At 36.2% G+C, this 13,577-nt stretch overlaps 1 protein-coding gene across 5 annotated transcripts in view; it reads right to left on the bottom strand.

Moving 5' to 3' along the window:
* The window catches only part of LOC129258957 (uncharacterized), a 59,140-nt gene extending 46,026 nt beyond the window's left edge, over positions 1–13,114 (bottom strand). For 4 of the 5 annotated variants that reach the window (XM_054897206.2, XM_054897210.2, XM_054897208.2 and 1 more), the window contains exons 1-2: positions 12,851–13,114; positions 3,160–3,312 (exon numbers count right to left, since the gene is read on the bottom strand). In XM_054897206.2, the coding sequence (XP_054753181.2) occupies positions 3,160–3,312; positions 12,851–12,872 (175 nt within the window). In that variant the 5' untranslated portion in view covers positions 12,873–13,114. The remainder of the gene's footprint in view (positions 1–3,159; positions 3,313–12,850) is intronic. The other variant, XM_054897207.2, reaches the window with a different exon arrangement.
* Between the last annotated feature and the right edge of the window lie 463 nt (positions 13,115–13,577).

The raw sequence follows: 13,577 nt of genomic DNA, 5'->3' as shown, positions 1-13,577 counted from the left end.
CTTTAGAATATCAAAAAGGATATAATTCAACACTTTCTGTAAGAGCTCCAGCATTACTCTTAAAAAGATCTGAAAAAAGGATACATTACTCATAAAGCTGGTGAAAGGGGTGACGAAAAGGAGGTCAAAGTAAGGAAGCTTGCGAAGTGACAGGAACATTGGTTAGAAAGGGTTATAGGCATCCATAAGGTATACTTGTTTTGATTGTTTTTATTTCACTTTCATTGAAGTATATAAATTATTAAAAGACACCTTAAAGCATGTGTTCACATAAGGTTTATATTTAGATTTTTAAAGGAAGGGGGAGGGAGACAGAGGGGGGCAGATGGGGATAACTACACAAAGTCACTGAGGACATAGCCATTAGAGGGAATCTGAGGGGGAGTAACAGTCTTGCATTCCCAAATCGTAAGTCCATACCTTAAAGGAGAATGAAACCCTTGAAACTAGCTGAATCCATATCAAAGAGAAAAATCAAACAAACATATTGTTGAAAGTTTGAGGAAGATTGAATGAATAATAAGAAAGTTATGAGCATTTGAATATTGAGATCACTAGTGCCATGTAGATCCTCCCATCGGCAATGCGACCAAGATCTGTGATATCACACACGTACAACTCCCTCATTACTTTAGTACTTATTTCACTTATATTCTCACTTTTATAGAGTCTATCACAAGGTTAGGTGTTTTCTTTATGAGATGACAAGTACAGAGGTTTCACAACATTATATCATTGATGAATCGTTTGTCATATGATTAGAATGAGCAAAAAGAGATGTTTTGGGGTATATTTTCAGTGTCCGAATGGGAGAGTTGTACGTGTGTGACATCACAGATCGTGGTCGCATTGCCAACGGGAGGATCTCCATAGCATTAGTGATCTCGACATTCAAATGCTCATAACTCTTTTATTGCTAGTCCTATTTTACTCAAAGTTTTGTTGATCTTATTCTTTGATTTTTCTGCTTTCACAAAAGCTAACTTGCTCCAAGAGTTTCATTCTCCTTTAAGGTCCACTTAGAATAGGGTCCTTATTCATAATTTTAGATCTTAGGATCACTATTCATAACAGAAAAACTTTATATGACAATTTAGGCTGGCTAAAATCTACCCGATGTAAAGTCTTCCACTTTGCCAAGATTTGGGGCCAGAAAGGGATAATTTTGGACAGCAAAAACGAAGGTGATGGATTCAACATTTATTTCTTCCAATCTATGAAATGTAGCACACTGAAAGAAAATAATTTGTACACAATAGAATAAAAACAGGAAAAAATTGTATTTCTAATATATTTAAATACTAGAAAGCATAATGACAACTATTTGGAAGTACAGTTTATCTTGGCCCATGGTCTTACTCTGTGCTAAAATTATGGCTTGTCAAAATTTTCTTAATATTGTATGTTTCATATGTTTACTGTCCTTTTTCATCTTGTTATTATGGCAAATAAAACGTATTCATGTATTATTCCCAGAGAGTGGTGGTGGTGGTGGTGATATGTTGACCTGATTGCTAAGAAAGCATGAATGCTTGTTAGCAAGCAACCAGAGGGCTAACAGCTTAAGGTCCTCTCTGAGGGACCTGGTAATGAGGATAAATGCCTTACCAAAGGGCACTAGCGCACCAAGTGGGAATCGAACCCTTGTCAACGGAATCCGAATCCCCCGCTGTACCGACTGAGCTATCGTGCCTCCTATTCACAAAGATAGTTAAGCTAATCAATTGAACCTGCACATTTTGAGATCCCCGTCGATATTGGCTATCTCTTTAGTTAAACCACAACTTTAGACCACAATTTAAATCATAACCTGAGTTCAGAATACACACCAATGGCCTGTAATGGATTCAAGAATTAGTAAGAAAGGGAGCTGGGATAGATGAAGAATTGTAGCAGAGTGTCAAAGGTTTGTTGGAATAGATGTCTTGGGAGGGCAGGAAGTAAACCTGGAAATCTCGACAGGAAGTGAAGAAGGGGCCCTGCCTCACCGTAATCAACAGGTACAATCCAATCTCTACTATCACATAGCATGTCCAGGTTGTAGGGAATCATTTCAAGAATTGCATAATAAAACATATGATAGTTGAAATAGTGAAAGGGTAACACAGGCAAAAATAAATTTGTTTTAAAAACCTCACATACTCTCTAAAATGCTATTTCCTCATTTGGAAGCTATCACACTTCTTTAAGAGTGAGGCCAGGGACCAGTCCCTTTTGGAGTGAGCTTGTACATCTTTTGAGAGTGGATTTAAGGTCTTATTGGAGTGAAACTATCTTTTAAAAGGCAGTTTGCCTCAAAAGGGGCAAAAAAGAGCTATAGGATGAGCACTTCATTCCAAAAGGATCGGTCCCTAGTCTCACTCACGGATTGTGATTTATAGGGTTCAGATTATTTCTTGTGCATTTACAGTAAAGGGGCATATAGGGTGGGGGACCCAGGGGCAGTGCCCCCTCCCACCTTTCCTTTACTAATATCCTAACACAATGAATCCTGGTCGACCCCCCCAAAAAAAAAAAAATACAACGGCGTAAGCAAGACAGGAGTGTACAGGTGGGAGCTGCTTTGCAGTCACTTTACGTAGTCTTCATCATCAGACGTATCACTTATGTTTAGCGTAACAGCAAAGATATACATGTAGCTGCTACCTCCGTATAAATTATAGGCTACCTGACCCGATGCTACAGTCTAGCCAATGGAACCGACTCTAAACCAAGCAACAGCAGGGCTGTGAGATTGGCTATAAATAATAACTTTGGTCACAATGGAGTCAGTTTCACTGGTGTGACTAACCGTGGAGCATTGTGGCCCAGTGGATTAGTCTCCGGACTTTGAAACAGAGGGTCATGGGTTCAAATCCCAGCCATGGGGTAGTTTCCTTCAGCAAGAAATTTATCCACATTGTGCTGCACTCAACCCAGGTGAGGTGAATGGGTACCTGGCAAAAATTTATTCCTTGAAATGCAGAGCGCTGGAAGCTAGAGCTACAGCCGGGGTAATAATATCCAAGTCCTTTGGAAGCGCATAATAATGATAAAATAATATGTCCATTTATAGCATAGAGACGTTATTCATAATGTGTTATGCACTATACAAGAACTGACTATAAATATTAACTGACTATGGCAAGAGGCTGGAGTTTTATCCTTTGAGATGCTTACCAGAGTGATCCACAGACCCTTCTGCTTTAGGTGGTGAGTTGGAGGCACTGCCACCCTGTCCTCTGAAGTGGTCTCCTATACCCTTCAGGATACCTTTCAGACTCAGGCTTCGCTTTTTCTTCGCTGTATCGCCCCTATTGCTACCCCCTGATGCTGCAAAAAACAAAGTAAACAAAAATAGAGATTCTTCGTTAGATCATCGAGATTTAGATATCATCCCAAAATCTTTGTCTGTGATTGTGAGTAAGGATATCTGAATGGTATTGAATTAGTATAGATCACACTCTAAATTCCAAGGATTTATAATAAATCTAGATCGGCTGTGAATAGTGACCAGCCGAATATTAGATTTAGATTTAAACCTTGTTGATTTAAATATAAATCTAAAAAGATTTAAATTTAAATCTTTTGAGAATCAAAAGCGAATCCTTAAGATTTAAATGAATTAAACATTCGGCTGGTCACTATTCACAGCCGAACTGGATTTATTTTAAATCCTTGGAATTTAGAGTGTATTTTGTTGCCATAAAGGGCAAGTTTCATATACATAATATGTTTAATAAATAGGGCTATTCAAAAAGTAGTTTCTGTAAATCAATCTTGTCATTATATTTCTTTTAACACATCAATTTGAAAACAACACTGTATTACACTCTAATATTCTTTTTTTCATAATTCGATACCCCTTTTTGTCTCTTTTCAACAAAGTCGGTCAATTTGCTGGATCGAGCCATTGTATTACATTTTAAAAGAACAACACAATACTGCTACTTCTAACACAACCATGATCATAGCTTTATTTTACATTCTTACTTTTAATCAGGAAGTAATTAATAAATTTATTAATCACGATAAGAAACCAACTTTTGATAGATGTCTCTCATAGAAACTACATCAATCATAATAGGAATCAAAACCTGACAATCTGCGTATTGAGGAAGGTGATGTTTGGGGAGGGGGTAGGGGAAGGTGCAGATGAAGAGTGGATCCAGGGGGTGAGCAAATCTCCCCTTTCTTTCACCCACTTTTTTGTTTTGTTTCTCAAAAGTCAGGTCTTTAAACTGTTCACTTTGAGTTGTAATAACTTTATATTTATAGTATCTATTTATTTATTTTTATTTATTCATTCATATTTTCACTTTTTGGCAAGGGGGGGGGGCTTGTCAATCTTCATTAAAAAAGTGCCCCATTTCTCCACCCTGAGCACCCCCCCCCCCCCCCCCCCGGATAAACTTTTATTCACCCTCAGTTGGGGTATGCACAATTTAGGGACCCATGGATTCTTGATTGGCTTGGTATTTCATTTCAGAATGGTAGTCATAAATCAAGAACTCTTATCCAAACCATGACCTTGAATACATCCACAGGCTGAAATTATTTTCTTTTTTCAATTTGAAATGTCATATCTCAGTACAGATATTTCATTACATGAAGTATTTTATCAGAGGTATGGCATGCAAGGAGGAAGTACGTTCTGTATTTCCTGCATTTTCATGTGCACTTTGTCAACAAAACACATAAATCATTGCATTAGTAATCTCAGCACATTCCAAATGAATCCAATATTCTTTTTGGCATAGAAATCGTTCCTTTGATTGGGAACAGAATTTTGGGACTGCAACATTTCTTTAAAAGACAACATAAGCTTGGCTATGTGCCATCCACAGTCACATGACCAGTCCTTTTTTGCTGAATAGTTTTAATATCTAGGATTCTAAAATCAGATATAATGTTGAAATACATGTATCATGGCATCAAACAGGAATATTTTGTTTTCCTTTTTGTTTTTATCAAATATATTTGTTTTATGATATATTATAACTTGGAGTAGTTGTTGATCTCAAGATCTGAAAGATTGTAAGGAAAATAAAACTCCTATCGATGAGACAATCGCCATGCACTGGAAGTTGGCAACACAGGGGACAGTTCATACTCGAAACATGTTACGTTATCAAATCGTGGAATCAGGGAGAGTAGGGAAATGGGCCAGCTTTATGGTGTCCTGAACATCTGCGCAGCTCCTGACCCATATTCTCGTTTGAACCCTTTGACGAGACCTCATGACTTAGGTTATTACCAAGCCACACTTGGACTAAGACAAGACTACCCCACGATACCATCTGACCCAGTAAATACGCCCAGTGTTGAGGCCTTTTGGATTCTGGTGGAGATGTAAATTATTCATGAGCAAGCTGATGCGCCAATCCGCACCGTCAATGCTGATGACGTCAGGCAACCAGCAAACGTTCGCATCTGTCGGTTAGGATTCATTTATAAATGAACGATACCCTCGTTGATAGGTTTGTACCTCTCAGGTAGCAGCAGAATCAAGCTGGGTACGATGGTTTACCTAAGAAATCATCATCCCTTCCCTGTTTACGAGAGAGTCGCGCAAGCAGAACAGTGGTAGATCTACAGGGGGGGTAAAGGACGCATTACATCGCAGTAAATCGTTATTGGGTCACACTAACTTGTCACACCCCCCTCTTAGCAAAAAGTTAGATCCGCCACTATCTCCTGAATCTGCACCTCATCATCAAGAACTATTGTTTGTTACATGATTAATCTTACATCATTGATCTGTCACATACTATAATATACTCACACATCCATATCTTAAAATAAAACATATGCCCAATATACATGACATACAGTCACGCAATAATTCCTCAATGCCCATTGTGCCATGATGCTTAAAGACTCTTTAATAGATTAGATAGAAACTCAGGATTTGACTTTGTAAATGGGTAATGCCTTATAGACAGCGATAAGAAACTGAAAGTTAAAAAGATTAATCATCATTTGATGCCTCATCTGACAGCTCCAAACATAGCCCATCACCCCAAAAGTGCTGGTAACTTTTCCAGTAATACATAAAAGCAATATCAAGGAATCAAAATTTATGTCCAGAAACAGTTATGCTTGTGAATTTACATCAAAATATTTTGAGGGTTGCTCAGGGTACCAACAATTTTTTGTTAAATATATACCCACTTTTTCTTCTTTTTTTGAGGGGGGGGGTATATAATCACTTTTTAAGAATGAAATTAGCTATAAAAAATTCACAACAAAATATCTGTTTCTATCTGTTATATATTATGCAAGCACCAACTTTGTATGATAAATGTTCAAAGAGCGTTTTATGAAGAAGAAAAATTAACCAAATTAAAAAGAGAGGCCATGTAATATCATAAAATGTGAAATTAAAATTTTCAAAGAAATTCAAAGGTTGAAACAAGGATGAATCAAATGTATTGATAAAGATTTTAAAATCTATGAACTACAAATAAAGAATCATTGGCTCCCAATTAATCCTTTTTTAAACATATATAAAACCACTTCTCCACCATAGAGTGTGCCCACAAATATTAGAATACAATTGCAAATTTTCTAAATTAAGAGCCACATTCAGACTTTCACAGAGAATCAATTAAAAAATTGGTAACAGTAATAACACTTTTGTCCAATTTGATGATAGACCAACCTAAATTACCCGATTCACATTAATTATATCTCTACTAAAACTGTTGGTTTGAATTCAACATTGATTTTAAGGTACTCAACAGTGTTGTTTTATTTCTAAAAAAAAGTTTAGGCTATTTCAGTTTGAAACAAATCATTACTTTTGACCAAATTTAGTAAACCGAAATTTATAGAGTGAATTTGGAGTGAAAAATGAACTTTGAAAATTTCAAATGACTTTGAAGTGACCAAATCTAAATATTATATCATTAATAACTTGTATTTACCCAGGGTACCCAGTCAGCTGTAAGCTGTTCTTTTAGCAGGCCCTGTAAAAAATAGCATGTTATAGTAACCTTCTCTAATCTAAAACCCTGAGCGCCTAGAAACAAGGCAGAAGGTCCCATTTTGACGAGTCTTTGGTATGACTCCCACGACCTCCCGTTCATGAGGCAAGCGCTCTACCACTGAGCCACAATGCTCGGTATTTCATATTGTATGGTAATAATTTTGACCTAGTGAGCTTCAAAAACTGTTTTCAAAAAAGCACATGTACTTATGGTTAGTCTGGCACGAAACTGTGTTTAATTGCTTCTGAAAACTATTTTTTACAAATTCAACCAACCACTAACAAAGTCAATAGAGTGCAATGAAGTCAACAACTTCATAACAGGTAAAAACACCACAATATGCTAATAATAGAACATTTTTTTTACAATGTATTCAAGCACCTGGACACAGGTGGCCTGCTTCAGTTATATTCTACAATATTAATAGCAGTCAAAATGCAAAATGACAATATTCATGTGTTTTTATTTCAATCTGCTTTCTTGTTCTCTGTTTATTAGCATGTTTCTAATAAAGGTATAAATGGTTTCCAGGTCTGTTGGAAAAAGAACAGTTTGTTTTTTAAATAAACACTTAAATACTTGTAATGGGTTATTGGAGGCTGGAGTGCCACCCCCCCCCTACAAAATCATAAAATTGCATGATTCCATTTCAGAATTTCTCTACTTTCTAAATCATATTTCTTTCATTTAAATTTCTTTAATTTCTGGACAATCTGATTACCAAATTTTGACATTTTTTTGTTTAATATTATTTCAGGACTGGTTGCTTTTACTCACACATTTTCAGAAAAAGTGCACCATATAACTCATCCCCTACACTCAAATTTCAAGGACTTAAAACAATTCCAGATGCATGGGCTGTGAATAGTGAATAGCTGAATAATTGGATTTATTTTTAATCCTAAAGATCAACTTCTAAATCTTAAAAGATTTGAATTCAAACCTATTAGCTTTATATTCCAATCCACACAGTTTAACTCTAACTCCAATGATCACTATTCACAGCCAGTCTGATTTTATTTCAAATCCTTGAAATTAGAATGTATCTTTGCTTCATGCCAATGTATGGTTGGAACTACCCCTTATCGAAAATATTCTTCAATTTTACCCAGTTTTCGTCTCATTTGTGAAGAAAATTGAGCAGATCAGATTCCCATGTTTCGCTCGGCGACTCCGATTCAATCCGCGTATATATCGACGAACAACGAATACGACGATTTTACATTTGCTCATTTGCACCCGTCTTTTGAAACCGACCACCCGCGGTACATTGAGTTTACGACCGATTCTTGTCGCGGTGGCGAAATATTTTTACTCTTCCAAATCAGTTCTATGATGTCAACATGCTATATGATCGTCTCACTACTTCCACTGCGAGCTCCGGCACATGATTCAACGATTGACGACGGATATTTGTTCTAGAGCCGTTTCCTATCGGATTTCTTGGTTTTTCAGCGGGGTTTGGGTCTGGTCAATACAATTTAGTTTAATTCTACTAAATTTTTACTTCTTGTTGCTTCTTTTTTTCTCGTAAAATCGATTCTTACCGTTTCTATGGACACTGCGCCTACTCTCCCGCGCGTATCGTTTGTAATATGCAATAATTTTAACGCGCGCAAGGTGGTCGGTTTCAAAAGAGGTGGTCGATATGTGGTAGTCTCACCATACCACTGTACATAAAAAGAGTCCTGCACTGGCCAGCAAGTGATGTCTTCAAGCTAGAGTTCAACCCTTGACAAACCCTGCGAACGTATTATACATACGTAATTGGCCTCAATATACACCTGCGCCAGACTGTAACTGCTAAAGGCTTTCCTGGGCTTCTGTCACCTAATCATATCACATTAACTGATACCCCCTTCACGCTCGATACTGTTAATCTATGGCAAATGATACGGCAGTATTCAGGCAAGCAACCCTCTGGAAAACATCAGGGTTAATTTCAAAGTAATTCACAGGATATCAACCTTTTGAGGAGATAACGCCTGATTACCTATCTATCGGAGAAAAGAGGTGAACACTGAGAAAGGGGCTGTAATTCAGCACAGTAATTACGGGTGATGGCTATGTTTCTGTTGTTTATTTTAAAGTCAGGTTGACAGTTGGGGCAGTAAGAGGTATAGACTGCTCAACAAGAAACTTTCCTCTAAATAATAGGGAATTAATTGGGCCGATTGAACTGAACTGAATTGAAATGAATTTTACTTGTTTCATGCTAGAAACAAACACCAACTGTGCATAAGAAATTATCTAACAGTGGGTTCCAAGATATTTGACATGAAATACATAATGTATATAAACAGGAATGATGGCATTGATAAAGAATGAAAAAATAATGGATCGAAGAAAGAAAGAAAGGAAAGCTATAAATGAATATGAGAATGACCAAAACGATCAAATGACTCACAGAATGATCGAATAATGGAAAGAAAGAACGATTGAATAAGAGACATAATGGAATAAAAAATGAATTATAGGTAAAATAAGTATTAACATTTTGAAATTATCAATTGGGATGAATAACACAAAAATTTGAGGTTAAAAAGTAAAGTCAATAAACAAAATTAAAATGAATAAATACCATAAATCAACATGAATTTATCATGTTAGTCGCCACAACATATCCGCTATAAACAATTCCCAGGGCTCTTTATGTCAATTTAGAAACCAACAATTTTGTGGACTTCAGTTGTGGCTTGTGCGAATAGCTAATTACTGCACTCAACCAAGTTGTGTAAGATTACATGAATTGGCAGAGGAAATACTCCTCAAACATAATTACTAAGTGTTTCCAGAAGAACTTTTCTGAATATGCTGAGTCACTTCCTTAAGGGCTCTTCAAGAAAAATTCCCCCCCCCCCCAAAAAAGTCATTGATTAGGTCACTAAAAATGAAATAGGAGTTACTTGAAGGGGACTGTCCGACTGTGCAATGTTTTCAATGTTTGTATTAACTAGGTCTGGTGATGATGTGATATTGCATAATATTTAGTGCTGGTCTGAACAAATTATATGCACCAGTTACAGCATAATTAGTTTCTTGCCAAAATTTAGCCTTTTTATTTACCTTTTAACTACTTGACTACTGAATTCTGTAATCATAATAGCCTCTTCATCCACCTAAATTTATATCTATATTTATAATTTATATTTTCGATATGTACATAAAAGGTGGCCTTCACCCTATACAAGCTCTGCCATTTAGTCGGCCTCCTCTTTCAATTTCATGCTGTTGTTCTAGTACAGATTGACTTATATATTATATGTTGTAAATATGTAATTTATACTGTCATTGTAAATGTGAAAAGATGAAATAAATTAATTGAATTATAGACAATAGCTAACATTAAATAATCCTTATATTTACAAAACTGTCCCTAAAGCAATATTCATAAGTACATAATTCCAAAGTGTTATTTTTTTTCATTAGATTTCTGATCATAATTCACAATCTGTGGAAGTAGCATTCAAGTACGGTGACATGATTTCAAATAAATGACATCTCTAGATGTCTTTCCACTCATGGCAATCCAACCAGCAACCTCACACAGGACGATACTGCACGTGGAGCAATCGAGACGTGACTCGTGCATAGCATAGGTCTCTTATCGCAAATGCCGACCCCCTTTTACGGCAACTGGCGGGAAGGAAACTCGTTAATTGAACGATGTGTTATAGAACATGAAGTCATGTGACTTGACTTGGGTTATCGGTGAGAATTGAACGATGCTTTATAGCAAGTGCTATAACATGATCTTTAATTGATATATCATAGAAGCGAATCATGGCAAAGGTCTTACAAGCAAGATTATCTGGGTTCCCTAAAATAGAATACACATTAAAAAGATACCTTTAAACATTTACAAAATCACCTTGAATAGAAGTATTTTGATACACAAAATCTAAACTGGGTAAAATCTACATACACTAGAATAGGAACCGGTAGGGGGAAAAGGGATACAAAGACTGAAGAAATAGCAATAACTAAGAGAAAATCCGACTTTTTTGGTATACAATCGTATTTCAATAGAAACACAGAATTTAGCATACATTGCATTATCTTTTTGGCTGGACGCTTCTATTTGGGATTAATCATAAAAGGACTGTAACATGTTCTTGTGCAGAAGGAAATACCCAAACCTTTCCTTGGTCATGTTGGTGTTCTTACAAAGAGGGACCTACTTTCCTAGGACCCTGACCGAATATTTGTATGATAAACTGTGGATAGAAATTCTCATCATGAGAGAGAATTTCTAACCATCAAAATGGTGGAATTCTTTGAGGTTTGAGCAAAAATTACTTTAAAGATGTAGCAATGACGCTTTTCAGTGTTCACAGGGGAAAAAATATTTGTACCATCTTTAGAGTAAAAATGTGAGCATTTTTGTCCTTTATTTCAATGCATGCTCACTAAACCATCATATTGCTTTTTATGTTTACACAACAATGACACTTTTGAAAAGCAACATCTGAAATTTATTTCACTTATCTTGATAGATATATTAATCCCCATTACCCCTAAAAATTGTGTTCATCAAACCACTAATAAATATCAGAAATGACCCAGTCTTAGCCACAACCCTTGAACATAAAACATAATTTGACAATTAATTTTGAAAATGACCCCTGTGATTGCACTCATTTTATTCATTTAATTCTACCATTATAAAATCCAAGTTTACAAAGCAAAGCTCATCAATTCCTCTGTTAATTAATTAACTTATCCATTCTATCATTTTTTCAATTTTCAAATGTGTAATAACATCCCTCAATTTTTTTATCAACAAATTTTAACAGCAGAAACAAGATACATTCATAATAAAGTAAATTTTCAATTGACACGAAAGCTAAGAAAATGAGTTTGTAGACTGAATTACCCTCGCACACAACTGGAAGTAGGTTTGGCATATTAGTTCAATGTCATTGGCAAACAACCATTTTGATTCATCCCGGTTTTTAAAATAGATTCCCTGTTTCAATCTATCAAACTCATAGGATCACTACGAGCACTATATATCACCGAGATCATCATAGGTCACATGACACTTTAGCTACCCGGAGGAACATTAATGATTCCTGTACAATTCATAACCAAGTATTAAATGGATCACATTAACACATTAATGTAATTAATATGGGTACAGAACAATTAAGTTTGAATGCTGTTTTAATGAATATTTCTAAATTGGAGGGGGGGGGCTTAAAGTATAAGACAACTTTTTTTCCACTGACATAGCAAGAAAGCTACCACATGCATGCACTCTCCAATGAATGTTCTTTCTACATAGTTTGGCAGCCTCCAACTATGGCTGATGGGAGTTACAACATTTTAAAACCAAACTGGTCTAGTATATGTCTAATTATATGACACCGAGATAGATCCTTGTCATTTGATTGGTTGTTTGATATCGTTCATTCAGCCCATTTTGCAATGACGTCATCAACCGTGCAATTTTGGATCCATTCATCGTGCAATTTTGGATCCATACGATTTTGTCCATTGCATTTGCGCACCGAGACTGCATGCAGCTGCAGGCACCAGCAGTGCGCATGTTGTAATGATGTAACTATCAACAGACCGAACTCACACTGCATGAGCGTGTTTGCATCGAAATTCGTGAATTTCATATTTAAAAAAAAAAATCAATTTTTAGGTGTGATATAAACCAAATAATGAATGTTTTTTTCATTTGTGCAATGGACAGAATACTTCATTCGGTGAAAGATGAAATAATGATCCATTCAACGAGGCTACGCCTCGTTGAATGGATCATTTCATCTTTCACCTCGTGAAGTATTCTGTCCATTGCACTCATAGACATTCATTATTTGTATAATGTCTATACTTAAGTTCTTAAAAATGAATAAATTTGTACTCACCTCCTCCATTTTTCCTATTCATGGTATGATCCGGTGATGTTTGGCTGTAATGGAGACGAAACAAAAAGAAAATAGGAAATGTCCTGATTAGTGATTAGCAACAAAATAATGACATCAGCCGCACGCTGGTCTATCTCACGGTAATTCCACGTAAAGCAGAGAGAGAATCTCCGACAGAAGCCAAGCTGCTCACTGTTTGGGTCAGGTTATAGTTTCATATATCGCCTTCTTTCCTGGTCGATAGCTGTCACTGTCACGGTGCTTGGGCTAAGTTCGGGTCAGGATTATGACATACAAAACTAAAGGATACACAACCACAACGAAGTCACTACCCGACATTTGCTTGCTCAGGCGAGGAGGGAGAAACCCAAGTTCGTCAACAACCAGGATATTAGTCTTATTAGCCAAACCTCCTTGAATAAAGTCAACTTTCCTCCCAGATAAAGCGATATATGCCACCTAGTATGAAGTAGTACCAATCTATTTTTTCCCCTTGTATAAAGAGGTTAGACCTACAACAATCTTTAAAATGATGTTGCGCCATAGGTCCCTCTTTGAAAATCAAATCTTGTTTACTTCCATTTCATGACAACACAAGGTCTGCAAACTTTACTTAAATAAGATAAATAATTTAACAGACACTATTTCAATTGTTATCTTCTCTCCCAAGGTTGGTAAAATTGTACATAATAATGAACAATGGGGGAAAAGAAGAGTAAATCCCCAA

This window comes from Lytechinus pictus, chromosome 4, assembly GCF_037042905.1.
Source record: "Lytechinus pictus isolate F3 Inbred chromosome 4, Lp3.0, whole genome shotgun sequence".
NCBI lineage: Eukaryota > Metazoa > Echinodermata > Echinoidea > Temnopleuroida > Toxopneustidae > Lytechinus > Lytechinus pictus.
The sequence above is the reverse complement of the archived record's forward strand: the minus strand, read 5'-3'. Positions and strand labels throughout refer to the sequence as shown.